General features: G+C 44.8%; 1 protein-coding gene across 1 annotated transcript in view; it reads left to right on the forward strand.

Moving 5' to 3' along the window:
• LOC147621494 (uncharacterized) overlaps positions 1-15,853 on the forward strand; it is a 141,327-nt gene extending 125,474 nt beyond the window's left edge. Inside the window, exons 7-8 of the mRNA XM_086824251.1 lie at positions 15,101-15,301; positions 15,523-15,853. Of these exons, the coding sequence (XP_086680377.1) occupies positions 15,101-15,301; positions 15,523-15,603 (282 nt within the window). The 3' untranslated portion in view covers positions 15,604-15,853. The remainder of the gene's footprint in view (positions 1-15,100; positions 15,302-15,522) is intronic.
• Positions 15,854-19,922: the final 4,069 nt, after the last annotated feature.

Genomic DNA, 19,922 nt, shown 5'->3' on the forward strand with positions numbered 1-19,922 from the left:
TCGGGCTCGAGGTCGCAAGAGGCCTCGCAAGCATGCTTCTCACGCGCCACCTCCCTTGGATCCTTTCCATCCTATAGTCCGCCAGGTGTGGCGAGCTGTCTCTCACGCCCGCCCCCCTGATGCGATTGATGGGAAGACCTCCTCGGATCTTGCACCTCAGATAGATGATGTTTCTGATAGAGGGATGTATCAACTCATACTTCTTTGCAAGGAGATGATATATCAGATCAGGATGACTTTGTTGAGTCCTCTCTACTTGGAGCGGGCGATATGCAAGATGCTCAGTGTAGTGGGGATCATGTTTTCAGCATGATGCCATTGCCCTTGATGCCCCGCAGGGCGCACAGGTTTCTTGTACATATGCAGGTACTGTGCAGGCCCCGGACAAGGGCATGTCAGTGGACTTTGCCCCGTGGATTATCCCGTCCTCCAACATTATGAGAGGCGTCCTCAGGCTGCCCATCGTCTTCTTAGATCGGGGGTCAAACCCTCTTCTCTTCCATGAGAATCGTCTCATGGAATGTTCAGGGCCTTGGAGGGCTTCCCACCCGTGGTAGGAAGCGCCTTCTGAAGGACCAGCTTCACCCTGCTATTAGAGAAGGGTCTGTGGATATACTTTTGTTGCAGGAAAACAAATTGGATAGATCTCAGTGTGGCAAAACTGGTAAGATGCTTCCTTTTGGTCCTCGGCTGTTAGGACTAGAGGGGGTGTTTGCATTTCAGTGGCAGCATCTGTTATGCCTCATGGTATTGGGCACGGTGTTATCATCCCTGCTAGAGCGCAGTGGATCTTGATCATACATGAGGGTCAGAAATTGGGAATCTTGAATATTCATGCACCTAACGTGAGAGGTGAAAGGGTGGCCTTTTGGGACACCATTACAAATGTCATTCCCCAGGTTGATCATTGGATAATGGGAGGAGACTTCAATATGGTTGAGCAACCTTTTGACAAGAAGGGTGGACGCGAAGGGGGTTTACACCCTTTGGAGCGAGCTTCATGGGAGAGGTTCACGCTCTCTTTCTTTGGCAGGGATTGTTGGACTGAGGATGACTTCCAGAGAAGGCCAAATTCCTTATCTTTCTCTTGGCATAACTGAAGGAGCAGGGTTGAGAGCATCTTTGCATGTCTGGACAGATTTTATGTGGATGATTGGTCCTTGGACAGAGGAGGCACCATTGCTATTATGCTTGGCACCACCAAATCCGATCATTGCCCCGTCGTTTTGTGACTCAAGGAGCCTGGGGCTCGCTTGGCCTCTCCCCGTGTTCGTATCCTTGACTCTCTTTATCTAGATGGTGACAGTTGAGTTAGCAAATGATACGGCATTGTTCCTTGAGGCTTCACATGCTTGTTTATGTGCTTTCCGGACAGCCTTGGAGGCCTTTTGTTTGGTAGTGGGAGCTACTATCAGTTGGCATAAATCAGTTGGTTTTTGGATCAGTGATTCTCCTCTTGCAGATTGGGGTATAGATGTTGATTTTACTTGGATTGAGGGAGGATGCTCTGCCAGATACCTTGGTTGTCAGGTGGGCGTTGACATCTCCCCTGCACAACAGTTTGTTCGAGTGCTCTTAAGCATTAAAAGCAAACTTCATCACTAGAGTAGGAGGAGTTCGACTCGGCCTCTAGAGCTTTGGTGGTTAACCAAGTTTTTCTAGCCACGTGTTGGTTTATTGCTTTGTGTTGGATTTTTCATAAGGGCTGCATTGGCCAGCTTCGTCGCCTTATTCGGAACTTTCTTTGGTCAGGGCTTGATGGAAATGCACACACTAGGGCCAGAGTTGCTTGGGAAACCATTATCAGGCCTAACAAGAAGGGTGATTGAATATCATTGACCCCGAGGTGCAATGTAAGGCTTTGCTCTGTAAGCTTGTTGTTAGGGGTTGTCTTCCGGGCACTGAGCTGTGGAAGGACTTTCTCATGCAGTAGATCAGGAAGTGTGTCCCTGTTCGCGAGGTGACTGGACTCTCAGCTCACGCTTTATTTTTTCAGATGCAGTTCACCGCTCCCCTTCGTCCCCCTTGGTTAGGTCCCTCCTAGGGGCTTGGGACTACCTGAGGAGTTTTTTGGTACACATCCCCCCGCATTCAACGGAGGAAGCTAACCGGCAGCCCATTCTGTGGAATGATTTGATCTTAGATGTGCATGGTAGGCCTCTTGGGGCAGCTATGCATATTCTCTGGGCTGGCTGGGAGACCCTATGCCCCACAGTGCTGGCTTGGAAGAGGTTTCAGAGCCTTACCGAGGTGCAGAGATTGGATATCATGCAGCGTTTAAGAGGTTCTAGCCGGAGGATTGCACAGATTGATGCAACCATTCCCAACCACTAGATTACTGGATCTTTTTTGGAAGGTCGTCATCATTCTTGGTTTGGGGTTTTCTCTGGGACAGGTGTTCTTCTTCAGGTTATGGGTATCTTCCTGCCTAGGGAGGATGATGTACCGGCTTTTTTTCCTTACAGGATGGATGGCAGCTAGAGAGATGTGATGTGCAAGACCTTATTGAGGGCCCCCAGATTCGTCCAGTCAGAGTTGTTGGCAAGTTAGGGAAGCACGTCTTTGTTGACCCCCCACCCCCCCCTCCCCAAGGGATGATCATAGAGAGTGTTAGCCTTTGGTTGTATGGTGATTGCCCTATCAGACATTTGCCTTGGGACCCCGGTGAGTGGGAGTGGAAGGATGCTTGTGTAATCCTTTGAAAAGCATGCCTTTTTTCAGTTATACGGTGCGGAATGCCAGACATCTTATCTTGGGACACATTCAGAGTGTCCCTACTCTTAGACCCCATTGGGAGTCTTACGGCATTTCGATTGACATTTAGAGGTCATTTTGGCGGAGATTGTGGCACTCTTATAGGCAACCACAGATTTCCTCCTTTATTTGGGCTTCCCCTCATGGTGGTCTAGCCACCAATCAGTGGAGGTCTGTTATTGGTGCTTGCCCAACATGCCCTAGATGTGCAGGAGTTTTGGAGTCAGTTTACCATTGTTTATGGGATGTAGGGAAGCACAGAGGGTTTGGTTTGCGATTGCACACCTCTTTGGTAGGATTAAGAGGGATGCTATCATTTCTTTTGGTTCTATCATTTGGTTGACACAGTCTGGGCCTCAGCTGAGGTTCAAGGGGACTGACAGGAGCTTGGCCATTATGGTTAGGCAAGGAGTTGCTCGGCAGTGTTGTCTTCAGGATTTTCCATTTTCACACTTTGTCCCTCCGGCACAGAGGTTAGACAGTTCTTGGGAGATTATTGCTAGCATCTCAGCCTGGAATATCTGGAAGGCTAGATGCACTAAGGCCATTGAGGGTACTCCCGTTCTTGTTTCTCAATGTCTTTGCAGGATTTGGAGTGATATTATCCCTGGGCCAGAATCCAGGGATCTTCGAGGGCTGAAGAGAGGAAGCGCGCCCAGTTTATGAGAGAGTGGGACACTGGTATCTTTTTCACATCCTCTCATTCGGGACCCTATTGGCAGCACAGGGCTCCTAATTGGTTGAGATCTCCACCTTGCTTGGTGTGAAATCTCCATTTTGTAAAATTTTTCATACTTAATAGAAGTCTCCTTTCTGGAAAAAAAAAAAACTCGAGAAGCAAGGCCTCTGTCTATTGGGATCCTTTCCTGCTTGGAGTGGCAGCTTAGTTACTCGGACATGCCTTAGTTACTCGAACATGCAATGCAGGGCATTGCCTTGTTTCTCCTCCTCCAAGGTATCCATCATGATGGTGTTTTGGGAGGTGTGGGCTGACTCCTGTTTGATATATTAACGTCTTCAGAAGGCCAAAATGACCTATGAGACCAAAAAGGTTACAACAATTGGTGGATCTGATACAATGTCTGTGTAAGAAAAGCTAAAAACAACTAAACGACTAACTGAAACTGAAACAACTATGAGGAAAAGTACGGTACTAGGAGCTCCTAATGGATAACATCTGGGAGGAAAATTCCAGCAACAAAGGTAAGCATCATACACATCACTATCCAAAGATGTCTCTCATCGGTCGATGGCGGATATCCTCAATGTCCTCCATGGTGAGTACTTTGACTGGACGTCTCCCATGCCGTGCCAGAGAGAGAGAGAGAAATAAAGATAGATGTATTAACGTCTGCAAAAGACCGAACGTCTGCAAAAGACCGCAAGGGTCTATGGGACCAAAAGCTACAATGAATCCATGAGTAACTGAATCATGGAATAACAAACTGAAAATGAAACAAGAACTAAACTAAAACTGAGCCTATGTCAAAATTGTCAAAGAAAGCCCTATGTGCCACACCTAGGCTCAACTGTAAAAGTGCAATCCATCCTCATAAATAGAGATACAAGCCATGGGGACAATAAGTGTGTGGCAGGGTCGTGTCGGGAGTGGTCTGATGGGGGAATAGGCTTTGTATCTGTAATTGTGTACTGGCTGTCTATGTCCACAGTTTGGGGTGGTGCACTCCGATATCGCTGAAGGATCTCCCGAAGCTGGAGGTGGCGAGGGGATGGTACTCTCAGTCCTCTACTCTCGGTCGTGTCTGTCTGGATCTCCGGATGAGGATGAGGATGGATGAGCAAATGAAATGAAATGTTATATTACCGTCTTCAAAAGGCCATAATGACCTCTGAGACCAAAAAGTTACATCATAATATACTGGACAGTGACATATGTAATGTAACTCTATCTCTGGCTCCATCTGGCACAACTGACAAATCTTGGCCTCAGCTAGTACTCCTCTAAATCTGCCACAGTCTCAATCTCTAGCTGGTGTGAGGATGTGCGCATCTGACCAATAGCACACCGTACCCCATCTGACCAATATCTCATAATATACTGGACAGTGACATATGTAATGTAACTCTGTCTCTGGCTCCATCTGGCACAACTGACAAATCTTGGCCTCAGCTGGTACTCCTCTGAATCTGCCAGTCTCAATCTCTAGCTGGTGTGAGGATGTGCGCATCTGACCAATAGCACACCGTACCCCATGAGAAAGATGAGTATCCATGTAGCTGGGCATCCTTCGTGAGCTAGAGAAGATGATCTCTATAGAAAGCCATCTTCGTACCAAGCTCGTGTGTCGGCTGTATCCATATCCTCCTAGTGTCCAGCTGAGTCAAGCCCTGCCTGATAAGTCCGGTAAATCTCTACCTGTGTGAGAGAGAGGGAGGGTGCATCCAGGGAGTACTGAAATGGAGGTAGCCTGTCCATACTAAAGCCATGCAGTTGGAACCAAGCTGTCATCTATGCATACCAACATGATCCGTCTCCCTGTGATGCCAACTGTCGTAAAGACTCCAGGGCTAAGTGGGCATATCTGTCTCTAGGGAGAGCCCAAGTGCTATGTATAAAGGAGACTTGATCGAGTGAGTGCCTCTACTACCAATGGGGGGGCAGCCATCTCTGCACAGATAATATCATGTGGTACGGAGGCCTTGGCCCTAATCATCCGGGAAATCATAGAAACCAAGGGCCTCTCCATACATCGCCATCCATCAGTGCTACCAGCTCGGCTATGGTGATCCACTGAGGGTCCCCATATCTACACTCCATATAGCATGGCTGAAGTGACCAAAGTGTCAAAGAGCCAGAGCTTTGTTCGAGGTTCCTAAAACTGAACCTGTGAACACATCCTCTCTAGTCTCCCCAATGTTGCATAAGCTCTGGTCAATCTGGTCTCCGCTGCTCTCCTCAAGGAAAATAGTGGGCCACTAAAAACCACACCAAGGTAAGTATATGCATCTGTATACTCCACTGTCTCTTGACCATATGTAAAGGTGGGTGCTGACCTCCTAACCCACTGTGCTGTGGTGTTAAACACCATCACCTTGGTTTTACCAAGGTTAACAGACAATCCACTGTCCTGTGTAAAACGTGTGCAATGCATCCAAATGACGTTGCATCCCCTCTGGAGAATCTGAGATCAACACAATATCATCAGCATACAATAATAGCGGAATCCATGTCCCTGCTAGCTGTGTTCCTCTGTCACCCTCCCGCTCTACATAGTCCGAGACCTCATCCACATACATCCCAAATAAGGTGGGAGAAAGGGGGCAGCCCTGTTTCACCCCAATAGTGGAGTGAACCATCTCAGATATACCCTGAGTAGTATGTACTTGCCCCACAACTGTCCTGCATAAAGCCATGATTCCCCAAATCAGCTCTGTGGGCACTCCCATCTCCTGTAGTCTGCGCATCAGTCTGGCTCTCGGTACTGTGTCAAAAGCTTTGCGGAAATCCACAAAGCAACAATAAATCCTCCTGCCATATAATGTGCCGCCCTCAATAATAGCTCTGAGTGTCAAGATATGGTCAAGAGTGGAGAAACCTCTCCTGAACCCTGCCTGCCCTGATGCACGTATGCCCTCTCTCTCTGCCCATCTACTCAACTCCTGCTCAAGAATAGATGCATATAATCTAGCCAATGTGTGACCAATAATGATGGTACGATAATTCCCAGGAAGCATGGGATCCCCTAACTTGAAGATAGGCACAATCGTGGACATATTCCAAGTCTCAAGAAAACCCTCACACATGGCTCGGTTAAACATCATAGCAATAAGCTCTGCAAGCATATCTCTGGCATGAATAAAGTGCTTTGCTACCAAACCATCATGATTATATGCTCTCCCAGTCCTCATCCTGTCAATAGCTTTCCTTACCATCTCAGCAGTAAAGAAAGCACATGTCTCTGGGCATGGCTCCGATGGGTTTGGCAGGGGCGGCTGTCCTGGTGATGTGTACAGGGATGCTGCATACTCACCCCAAATCTCTGTGGAGGTAATGGCTGGTGATGGTGAATGCTCATGGAATAGTCTCCATGCCTCGCCTGAGTCCTGACTCATAAATAACTGATACAAATCCCTCTCTAACTGAGCAAGATAAGCCCTCTTCTTCCGTCGCACTAGGCGCCGGAAGGTAATCCGCCGTGACTGTCTGTGAGTGGTAACACCCATGAGCACCTCTCTCTGTAATCTGATCCTCATCTCTCTGCACTCCTCATCATACCAGTTGTTCTGGGGCATGTTCCCAGGTCGTCTCCGTATAGGCTGACTATGGGGATATGCCTCTGATGCTGCAGCATGAAGCATCTCTATCAATATCTGAGTGAGCTCATCTAATGGCCGTCCCGGCTCCTCGGCACATAAGCGTCTATATATCTCATCCGTGTACACGGTGTCAGTCTCCCTCGTAAAGGTATAACGAGTGTGTGTGGAGACCTGTCCCAATGGAGCTGTGCTGAACTGAAATGTGAGAGTGAAGGACAAGATAGCATGATCCACTGCTACTCCAACCGGCCTAGTGCCTACCATAAAATCCTGAAAAGATTGAATGAGACCGGGCTGAGCCATAACATAGTCCACTGTACTAGCACCATGCCGATGTGGAAAGCTAGTGAAACCGCCCGTGTCTCTATGGTGCTTCCAACTCCAATAGGTATAGTCCCAAGCATCTCTGATCTCTGTAATGCATCACCCGTGACAAATGGGACGTCTGTGGAGATACATGGGCCTCTTAATGAAACTATCCCAAGTGACTGTCAAGAAATGCTCTTTGTAGGACTGAAGTTTCGGGGAAAGCTTGGCTGGGGATATCATGTCCGGTCTGTATGAGGTCTAGTTAGATCTAGATAGATGATGCGGTTGTATCTCTTGCCAAGAAAAATCAAGGAAGGGGGAGTCCAAGTTGCACTCAAAGGGGGGAAGGCGGTCCACCCCAAAGCCATGTGATCAAGCCAATTGGTGATGCGTGCATACCAGCAACTGCTATGACCCTTCTATGTTAGTTGTCAATGTCAGCTGTCTAGAGGTCTCCAAGGCCAATCATGGGAGGCGATGTCTACGTTGTGTGTAGATGTGCTGTTTGCATAGTTGTTTCTCGTACGCGTACGAACAGGTTTGTACGGTACGATATGAGTGGTACGATACCGTACGATATCGTGCGGTACGTTTTTTTTTCCCCCAAAAAACCATTTTTCCTTGAAAAAAAAATTTCCAAATGCTTAAAAAAAATATAGAAACCTTGCTTTACGAAGATCCCAAATGCTCGCAATACTTCGCAACTTTTATGTCCACTCAGTATTCCATATGGGGTTGTTGAGAGACCTAAAAAATCTGGCGAGGTAGACTGGTAGTGTACACTTGATTGGTAGGATGAGAGAATCTTGCTACATCACTTGGGGATCCCTGGTATAGGTAGGCTAGACAATTAGATTCTCAAGTTATGTACAAGGGAGAAGATTTGGACATGGCCATTTTGATCTAGAGAGGAGTCCCTAACATTATCACCCTAGATGCACTCCTCGTATTGTGCAAGGACGGTCCCTTAGTCATAAACGCTACACTGGGAGACCTTTGGTATTGCATTATCCATCCAGGTTCTTTTTTGGAGACAATCGGGAGATCCAACTGGGAGAGACACATATCCATGTTCTGGTTCCTCAAGCACTGTAGACTCCTCCCCTCCCAACCTTCCCTCACATTCAAGCTTGAAGCTCCATAGGTTGTAAGTGTAAAAAATAAAAACCGTATTTTATCGTATGGTATCCGAAAATTTCATATCGTACCAAAAATTCCCGTACGGTATCGTATCGTACGGTATCGTATTTTCGTACCGTGACAACCATGGCTGTTTGTATGTGACAGCTTGGAACATGGCATCTATGACAAGAGGGGCTGATCCGAACTCGGCCAAATATGGCATGTGGCACTGATGACTTGCTTCTGATCATGCGTGAAGCTTCAGAACCTGTAGTCTCCGCCAGTCCTCTCCCAAGTCTGGGCCCCAAAACGACACCCCATACATCATTGCCAAGCGGTCCAAAGTATCAAATAACCAGCATTTGGTACTATGTTCTTGGAAGTGGGCCTAAAAACATTCTCTCCAAATGCGCAAGAGAGAGAGAGAGAGAGAGAGAGAGAGAGAGAGGGCGGGCGGAAGGGAGAGAGAGAGAAAGTCATATTAATGTCTACAAAAGGCCAAAATGACCTCTGAGACCAAAAGGATTACATCATGTCCATGGAATACATCATGGGTATTAAAATGAAAGAAAATGACAAAGCTAAAATGCTAAAGCTGAGATGCTAGGGCTGATCCATGTACAAAGAGCGTAAGGCTTGCATAGGGCTGATCCATGTACAAAGAGCATAAGGCTCGTATATCATCCTAAGGCATCACGCATGGGGCGCCGCAACACGGCACTCAGAGTGGTAAAGCTGATCCGGCGTGAGGAAGTCCTGTGATGGTGTAAGATGATGGCCCTGATCCTCCTATGGTGACGCGGGCGTGGGCGGGGGCCTTTGGGTCGAGGTCATCGACCTCCGCATAGCTCGGTGGCTCTGTCCAGTGTTACTCCTCTGGTTCGGGATCCTACATCAGCCCCCCCTGCACGAACAAGGAGGACAAGCTCAGTGGTACAAACTATGATCACTGGAGGCTACAGATGAAGGTCTGGTTCACACGCGAGGGTCTCTGGGAGATTGTTCAGGGCCACGAACGAAAGCCCAAACGCCCTACTAGCTCTAGGAAGTGGACTCGGGACTAGGAGGATGTCTCTCTCACTATAAACCGGCCTTCAGAAAGCAAAGGGCGGTGAAACAATCACTCGCACATAAAACACTTCAACACCATTGAGGACCTAGAAAAGGAAAACAAACAGGGGGAGCTAGAGTGCTCCTGCAAATAGTACACGGACACCGATTGGCCCCAAATCGCAGTGTGGCGCCCCTTGCGGTATTTCTTTAATTGAATATAAGAGCTTTGATTACAATATAAGGCTGGGAACTCAGCCGTCACAGTAGAACCCTTGAAGCCTGCAAAGAACCTGCATCTGGCTTCTTGTCCACTCGGCATCCACAAACAAGTCCAGCCATTGTTCACATCAAAAGACTCTCCTCACATTGAGTCTGCATACAGAAGCTTTCTCCCATGATCAAGGCTGCCACAACCATCCATAGCCTCTCACACTATGAACAGCATCACACCCTGACACATCCAGTGCTCCTGCATCACAACACAGACTCCCAAACTGTCTCTCAAAAGAGAACTCGCATCACAGCACAGCATACCATACAGTTGACACACCTGTACAAACCCTCTCTACCTTCCAAGGGTACTATCCATCTCTGTCATGGATCTCCTATCCCGTGTCCAATCAGTAGCAAGGTTGTACCAAGCATGTGTCCACTCCTGTACCCTCTGCCTGCATGTGACCTATCTCCCTGGAGAAACCCAAAAACATGTTTCTTCGAGAAACCTACGACCTGTTTCCACATGAAACCCTTAGGCCTGTTTCCCTTTGAAACTTCTGTCTTGTTTCCATACATCTAGTTACCTGTTCCCTCATGAAACATCTGGCAACATAGAGATGCTCATAACTGTAGGTCCCTCTGTTCCTTTCTAGCAGGAAGAAAACAATCTGCTCCATGAGCACGCAGCCATGCGAGTTTGCATCACTCCCATGCCAAGCAACATAACCAAATAACCTGTACTTGCAGCCAAAAACCCAAGCACATAGCTGAATTTGCAGCCAAACAAAAACAGCCCATAAATTGTCCTGTTTCCACCCTCTGAACTGTCAAACCCTTCCTCTCACAAAGGGCTAGAGAGAACCACTCTATAACAGTCTTGAGCCAGTGAAAAGAGAGACTCCGAAAGACATCACCTGCAGTCCCACTTGCTCACAAAGAAAGAGAAACTTACAGTCTTGATGTCACTTTCCACAAGAGAGAAAAAGACACGAGGAAAGCCCCGTAGTGTCCTGCCTTCTTGTCCTGCAGTCCACGCCTTTGTGTCCAACTCTGCCTGAATGGACAGCCAGCCAGCTTCATGCCAAAAGCAAAGGGGAAAGAGAGATTCAATAGGCACCTGTGTGTACTGTTGCGCAGCAGCCAGACAACCTCCTTCCAAAAGCCACGAGAGAAAGAGAGGTTCAGTCTGCGCCTGTGCTGTCTGTAGCGCAGCAGCCAGCCATTATTCTCTCCCCAAAAAGCATGCGTGTGGAACTTTTCACTTGCGCCTGTAGCTTCTGTGCCTTAATAGCCCAGCCCGCCAGCCTTCCTAAAACAAAAGAGAGAGAAACTGAGTGCTGCCCGACCAGTACACAAGCCTGTGGCAAAGAGGGAAAAGCTTCAGCGTGCAGCCCAACCAGTTGCCAGCTTTCCCATGAACTAAATCTCCTGCGTGTAGCTGCAGTCCAGCCGCCCACCCTTTCCAAGAGAAAAGCACATGTGCATGCTGCAGTCGACTCTTAGCAAGAGAGAGAGAAAAGCCAACGTGCTGTTCATCCCCATGCTTCCTTGCAGCCCACTTCTTCCAAAAAGCACACGCTTCCTCATCAGATAGGCGCCTCCTACCTGCCAGCCCCTCCTCTTTCCCCAAAAAGCACACGTGGCCCCAAAATAGCTTATGGGCCACGTTTTCTTCATAAATGGCATTAAAAATTACTTTAAAGGTTTTTAAAACCTTTTAAGTTAAAATTCCTTTGCCCCCTTTCACACATGGGGTTATCCACACATGGGCTTCCATCTTCACTCCCACCTGATGCCATTCACACTGTCCACCATGTCCCCGTGCACACCTGCATATTATCCAGAGAAAAACACAGGGTCGTAACATACCCCCCTCTTGAAAAATGGCAAGCGTCCTCGATTGCACTCAATGGCACAGTAAAGCATCTCATGAGTAAAGAATCCCATATGGCAAAAACAATGGCCCTCCAATGCATCTGGATGATAGAACAATCATCCTGCACAATAGGCCATACTGTCCTCTTGCTTGTTCCTTCAGAACCTACAGCAAAAGTCTAAAACCAAATGGAAACACGTTAACGGTGTTAGCCAAAAACAAAACCATGCATCATTCTACATATGGCACACATATGCATGACACATATGCATTCGCAAACAATATGCTCCTCAAGATGCTCTACCTATTCCAAAGTAACAGTCTAAGGGCTACTCGCAAGCCTTACGCCCATGGGCATCCCGCAGGACCCATGACTGATGGTAAAACATGAGCATATGAAAGCACTCAATGCATCCAAACACTACATCTACCAAGTACTTTCCCACATATGTCTCATGGCCATCCCGCAGGAGTTACACCCAATGGTGCATCCATGACATAATAAAGCACTTGATGTATCATACCAACATACATGCAGCACATGACACAATGCAGAGTATTTCCCAATGTATTCTCAATGGTACCAGGATCCAATGGCACCAGAATACAAAAATACCTCTACCTCAAAAAGTGTATGCATACATGCACAAAAAGAGTTCGATCCATATAGCCATGAACCAAACCAACTCTAGGTCTGCTCGCAAGACTTATGCCCTCCATAGAGTTATCCATAGTTGCAGTTATAGTTCAAGGTGCGGCCGTCTGTGAACCATACCCAACTTTACCATCTCATGTGTCTAGAACACAAAATCATAGAAGTCCCATAAGCAGATGTACTGTCAGCCTCAGTACCTTCGGGTGAATACAAAGATGTCACCAAGCGACTCCTAGATAACAAATGAGCCTGTCTGTAACAACAAGGGAGTGGAGGTGCTACCCCCCTCTTGAGCATCAGGCAATGCTCCAGACCTATGCTCTGCTGAACCTATGCTCTGCTGAACCTGAATGAGTCGTAACAAGAGTCGACTCCAACTGATAGGCATCAAGATAAAGCTGCAACTCCTGAGGTGAATCTGCTAAGTCACCCTCCTCCATCCACTCCGCATCCATCAGTGAACCTCCTCCATCCACTTCGTATCCATTAGTGAACAGCTCTCGAACTTCACAGGATAGCGACGGGAAACCTTACCCTGTACCTTTCTTTCCTTATGTGCCAGTATATGCTCAGGAATAAGAACCTCGTCAAGTTCCTCCACTTCCATCTGAGCCTCATCTGATACATCCTCAGGCACCCAAAACCTGCTTGCACTCCACCCAAGTGGTAAGCACAAGTCCTCGATGAAGCATAGTAGATCACCACTGCTAAACATAGAAGGAAACTGTCTTCCGAACCCATGAAGCCTCCGTGAAGTTACCACCGGTGACAAACTGTCGAAAGCCATAGCCTTCAACGCATCTCCTGCACCATAACACTTCAACTGCTTCTTGTTCCTGGCCGACTACTTCTTGTCCTTGGTGTCTTTTCTCCTGAGCTTCATCTTCAGCTCTTGCTCTTCACCTCATATAGGCAAAGACACAAAATCCTGTACTGTGTCCTGCACTTCCTTTTCACTTTCCTCATGTTGTAGCTTTTGATATGACTCTCATGAGACAACCACGAGCTCGCCCCCTTAGGAAAGTTGGCTCGCCCCCTTAGGAAAGTTGGCGATTGTCCCAACCAAAGCAACCACGGACTCGCCTCCTTGAGAAACTCGACGATGTGTCCCGGCAATGGTACCTTGTAAACCGGCCTTCAGAAAGCAAAGGGCGGTGAAACAAACACTCGCACATAGTGTACTGTTGCGCAGCAGCCAGACAACCTCCTTTTTCTGCCCAACAGCCCCTCTTTTACCAAAAAGCTCACACGTGGCCCCAAAATAGCATAAGGGCCACGTCTTTCTTTAATGAAGGGCTTTAAAAAAGATTTTAAAGGTTTTTAAACCTTTTAAGTTAAAATTCCTTTGCCCCCTTTCACACATGGGGTTATCCACACATGGGCTTCCATCTTCACTCCCACCTGATGCCATTCACACTGTCCACCATGTCCCCGTGCACACCTGCATATTATCCAGAGAAAAACACAGGGTCGTAACACTCACCGAACTTTCAGCTTGGGAGAATCAAGACTCAAAAGCTCACTCTACACTTGTACGAGCCATCTCACCAGAGATCTGTCAGAATATGCAGCGGAAATGATAACCAAACTTGGGTAGACAAGAGCAAGTAGAATGCAGAAAATAGACAGCACAAGAAACACAGAGAGAGAGGTGTGTAAACTCATGTCTAATGGATGTAACTTTCCAGGCATTTTTACTCTCTCGGCTTTGACTTTCTGACATGTCAGACATTGACGTACATGATTAAGTACATCCTTTTTTAGTCCAGGCCAAAAGAAGCTTTTCTTCACAGACATGTAGGTTTTGATGAAACCTGGATGTCCTGCAATAAGGCTATCATGGGCTTCATTCAGAATTTGACCCTAGTTCCCTCATCATTAGGAATGCATAGCCTGCGATTATAATACCTGCCCTTGGAGCTCGGGTTTGGAAGAAATCAATGAGAGCTCTCTACGCTGGTCCTTGGGTAGGTTCTGCTGGTCTGGGACACAATAGGCGCTGGCAGCTTGCATTTTACCGTGTAGGCAAGCAAATCAAGCCACAGCATTTTGTGGAGGTGGTGTTTATTTTCTTGAGCAATGCAGCTGTAAGGTTGGAAAACCTTAAATCTTCCTTAGTGTGAGCGTTTGTAATGTGTGCACAGCAGCATTTTCTCATTTTAAGTGGGTAAGGCAGAAGTGCACTGCAGGCACCAATATTTGGGTGTCCTTGAGTTGACATGCCTTCAGGACAGCAGCATGGGTACATTCGGCTTGACACTTAGTGAGCGGGTGCCCTTTGATTATGGCTGCATCAAGTGAGCCCTTCTTTGTAAGCGCCCAACCAAGAACAATTCACTATCATCACCTATTGGAGTACATTCACATACCTGTCTTGTGGTGGCATGCTCCTCTTCTCAACCTGTGCAATGTGATCTCTTATAGCATGCAGAATGGCTTCAAACTCCTTGGAGGCATTGGATGCTGACTTCAGCAAGAAGCAAAAACAATCAGTAGCCCTCTGGGTGGAGACTTTACCTGACATTATGCTCTTCAGCTGCCACAGCAAAAGCTCTTCCCTGCACGTGCCAACAAGAGCTTGGCAAATCATCACCATCTATGGTTGATGGATATGAATCTTCTAGGTGTGCTCTCATCTGTGAGAGATGGTTTACTTCACTTCATGACCACATTTGTGGCACTCTTTTGGCCGTCCTCTTGTTTGCCTAATACATGGGCGATCTGCATGTCATCCAATCATGTCAAACTCTTCAAGAGCATGATATCCTTTGTTTGAAGCTGCAATATTTACTGCCTATTTTTCTTGTTTAAGAAACTGACTTTTTTTAAACATGCAGGTGTGTGCGGTATCATTTCCACAATGTACTCCATCTCCACCATTACATGCATCTACACTTGGACCATTTGATGTAGAGCATGCTGCTATATACGGCACCAAATTGAACCCCTCAATTTATGTCAACTACACCATCATCAAACCTTGTCGAGGAGTTTGCTTCGATGTTTATCGCAAATGTCCTTATGCAACTAACTTTCAGGTGTGTAACTAATCATATATGCCTATGGTTTCTCTTGTTTACTATCTTCTCACATACTTGGTGACGCTAGACACTAGCTTTGAAATCATATGAAAGCAATACTTTAAATCACTAAAGTTAGTATTATTAATGCTAGACACTAGCTTTGAAATCATATGAAAGCAATACTTTAAATCATATTATTAATGCAAATGCTTACATTTTAAGAGTTGGTTTTTCAGTGTCCATGGAAAGATTCTCGTGACTACCATGACTGGCCAGATTGTAATCTTGCTGGCAATCTGAATGCTATTGGAGGCTAGCCTTGTGGTTGTACACAAAAAATTAGTAATGGTCTCATCAGATGCTGATTTTGTAATGTTTATATGTCCAAGTCTTGAATCACACGGTTTTTTAAGACGTGTTGATAGCCTAATTGAGTATGGGAAGCAGATATAGAGAAATGTACTTTTTGCACAAAGTAGAATGACCAAGACTCGAGGCACGTCTCTTAATAGTTTCAGGATGTAAAACTTGGTAAGAAGTGTGCTATGGAAGTATGAGTGCTTCAGCTATGATTTTGTGTTCACTCTTCCTTTCTTTATATTGTGAGGTCTTTGTGGGCAAGAGGCAGGCACTTGCCCGAGTGGCTCAGCTCATCACGACCCACCCTAACAAAGAGGTCGTGGGTTCGAGCCCTAACACCACAGGGTTGTGTGTGTGAGTGGTGTAGCTTCTAGCTCGGCTACATCGGGCTTGGGGGGCCCGCGGGGGGGGGGGGGGGGGGGTGTTGGGTTGCAATTTGTTACATTGCACACTCTCTGTTGCAGTGAGTAGGGGTTGATCCCATGGCCTTGTGCTTAGGTTTGGACTCCTTATCTACTCGGCTTCATGGCGAGGGTGTGTTGTTACTTTTCTGTTGTAGCTTAGTAACTGTTTTTCAAACATTGTAGATAATCATTCTCCTTTTTCATCAACTTATTATGGTGTATGAGCAAGGTGGGAGTAACAGCTATATTGGGAGTACAAAATAAATACCAAATAAAACTAAAACCATATCAAAGATCAGTCATAAAAGTGGCTTTATGTTAATTAAATGGATCAAGGTTACGTTGATATGCGAATTTTTAAGGAATTGGAAAGGCAAATGAATCCATACCACTCGAGGATGTATGGTTACATCTACACCCATTAAGATTTTTTGGAAAAAAAACAATCATTGTATCTTATTCGTTTTTTTTTGGGGGGGGCTATGCAAAAAGCATTTTTAGTCAACTATCGTAAAAATTTATGGAATTTTTTTGGTATTTATCAAATATTTAAAAAGAGCAAAAAAGTGGACTCTAATTGGAAAAAGGCATGTAGCTATGTTGCAAATTATACATTTGACCTTACAATTCGAAGGAGTTATTTGTTGACATGTCACATGTTCTTTTCTAACAGTACATTTTGTATGATATATTCTCGTTAAAGAAAAAGTTTCTATATATATCTCAATATCTTCATGATTTTTAATTCTCCTTGGAATTTTGGCTACTTAAGACAATACAAAAAGAAACCAAACTTGTCTTGGGAAGAAAGAGGTGATTTTAATTTCTTCGTATAGAATTTAGAAATCGACATGGGCTTGAGTTAGCTTTACATTTGTCAACTTAAAAATTATTTAGCATACACTTGATTCACTTTTGTGGATAGAGAAAAAAAAATGTAAGTGGGAATTTAACCCATGACCCCACCAATAGAAAGTCTAAACCTTGACCACTTTACAAAGAGCTCGAAGGCAAGACCCAATGACACTTGATTTGGCTGCATGGGAGGGCAAACCAAGGCTCGGATGGATATGCAGTTTTCCACACATGCATCAAATAAGGCCTTCCTAATATTAAACTCATGTACGGCTTGACTCAAGTGTGCAAAAATGTTTGCACTACAGGTATATCAAATCCCATTTGGTTTTGACATCATTTGGCATGTTTTCAGGAGTCCCAAATTGGCCTATCAAACCCCATTTGGTTTTGACATCATTTGGCATGTTTTCAGGAGTCCCAAATTGGCCTAAGGTTTTGCAACCTAGACTCCAAAAACCATATTGAAGTACTTGCACTCCGAAACCATAAAGTTTTTCCACCTTGCTTTTTTAGAGAAGAAATCAACTTTGGATCAAGCCAAGACTACAAGCTAACCAAGTTTTACCCCAATAGGGCCTTCCCAATTTCTAATGGAAATCACAAATAGGGCCTTCTCGACTTCCAATGGTAACAAGGTTTATATATGTGTTTATGAAAATCATAAAAAGCTACCGGTATGACTCCAACATTCTTGAAGTTTTACTATTTTTAGCAGTTTGCAGTTAAATTTGGTAAAAATCCTCACACCTAGTTTTTTATGGCCCTTCACGACCTCAAAACCCAACATGATGTTGCACATAGGCTCTCGGTGTTACAAAGTGGTACCAAGTGTGACCCCCAATAGCCTAGTAGACCCCTACTGTTTTACTAATTTTTGGGTAAAATTAACAGAGTCTTTATGAGTGCCTCAATGACATTGAATCTTCACAAGATTTTACACACATGTTTTTGGTGGTTTGATAAGCCCTATGTCTAAAACCTCGACCTAAAGGAAGATCTCTTACTATTTTTAAGAGCTGATGGTCACAACATGGAGCGATACATGTCAGTTTATGACCCAAACAAGGAAGGGTAGCTCAAACTTTTCACGTGATAAGGCTTTAGTAAAAAGATTTTTCACATTATTGTATACTACAATGGATTAGATTGATCTCTCCTACATGGAGCCTCTCTCTGACATACTGGTAATGCACTTCAATGTGTATACTGGTAATGCACTTCAATGTGCTTGGTCCTAGCATAAAAGACAAGATTCTTTACAATTTCCATCGCGTTGTAACTGTCAGTGAGAATATGATTAGGGGTATCTAAAGGGACACAAAAATCCTCCATCAATATTCTCAACCATACACATTCACCTCTCATAGTGTATCTAGCTTTAAAAGACAATGTTATCCCATAGCTAGTTGCTTCTTGCTTAGCCAAGATATGCATGAATTGCCAAGAAAGAAATAGTTTCTAGATGTGGTTTGGCGTGTATTATAATCACTTTGCTACCCAGTCTGGATCACTAAAGGCTGTAGTTCTAAGTCACCTCCCTTAACATTGAGCGATCCAAGGTCTTCAATGCCTTGTAAGTATTTAAAGATACGTTTCAATACTTGCCAATGCTTAGTGCCTGGGCAATGTATAAACTTTGAAAGCTATGACATACTATACTCGATGTCTAGTTGTGAATTACACAAATAGATTATACATCCAACATCTTGATCATATAAGTGGTTATAACCGGCATCCTATAAACTAAGCTTTACATTAAGCTCCATTGGTGTAGAGATTGGTTTGCAACTTTTCATATTGAACCTCTTGAGCAGTGCCTTGATGTACTTTGACTACTTAATGACTATGCCATCACCTTGCTATTTAAATTGCATACCCAAGTAGTAGTGCAAAAGACCAAGATATGACATCTTAGAATTTGAGGCAAAATCAGCCTTGAAAGCTGTAATGAAATCCTCATTAGTGCCTATAACCAGCATGTCATCTACATAGAGAATGGCAACAAGAAAATCTTGCTTGTCCTTTTTCACATATAAAGTACTTTCTATATAACTATTTTGAAATCCATGTTCAGTCAAATAGGCATGAATCTTTTGATACCAAGCTCTGGGAGTTTGTTTCAAACCATATAAAACATTATTAAGCTTGCATATCTCTTTGTTCTTGACCAGGTTGTGGACAAATCTAGTTGGTTAACTCAATTAAACTTCTTCCTGTAACTCACCATTCAAGAAAATATTTTGATGTCCAATGTTACACTTTCCATCCATAATGGGCTACCAAAGCAATAAGAAATTGGAAGTGTTCGTAATACAAGAAGTGGGAGCAAAAGTTTCATCATAATCAATCCCTTTCTGCTGGGGGCATAACCTTTTGCAATAAGTCTTTTCTTAAATCTATCAACGAATCCATTAAAGGTTTTCATATTTGGCATTTATATTTTTTGCAAGGCCTTAGCCTTAAATCTTTGTACATACCAATTAGTATTTTATGCTTTTGGTAGGCCCACGACTCTATAATTAGGGTTGCTTTATTTTTGGAAGGATCTCGTACGCTCAAAAACTCAAAAAGCTATTAGGCTTTATTTTTGGGTGATCTTTTTGTAAAAGCAAGCATCAATATATTTAAATATGGGTGAGCGGTAAGATGGGTCACACTCACCTAGGGGAGATTGAACCCAATCTTGTGTCGACGGCGGTGACCTCTTCTCTATTTTCAATCTTTCATGGTTTATGCTATTTTGTTTGAAATTATTTTCGTAAGGTTTTGGTGTTTGATTTATACAAAGTCTATGTTCTATTAACTTTTGTGTGAGTTTGAGTAACTCTTATTCAAGTGTCATAAAGATCCTGTTAGTAGTATCAGAGCTTGTGGACCACTCAAGGAGAAGAATTCTTGGAGAAAGAAAAAAATTCAAGGTAAAAATTTATTTGAAGCTTTTTGGAGTAAGGAAGGTTACTCAAATTATTTTTGGAGAATAATATGGCTTCATCAAATCAAAAGGAAGTTGTACG

The sequence above is a fragment of the Cibotium barometz genome, chromosome 30 (genome assembly GCF_041138505.1).
Source record: "Cibotium barometz isolate CiBa-2024 chromosome 30, ASM4113850v1, whole genome shotgun sequence".
Lineage (NCBI taxonomy): Eukaryota > Viridiplantae > Streptophyta > Polypodiopsida > Cyatheales > Cibotiaceae > Cibotium > Cibotium barometz.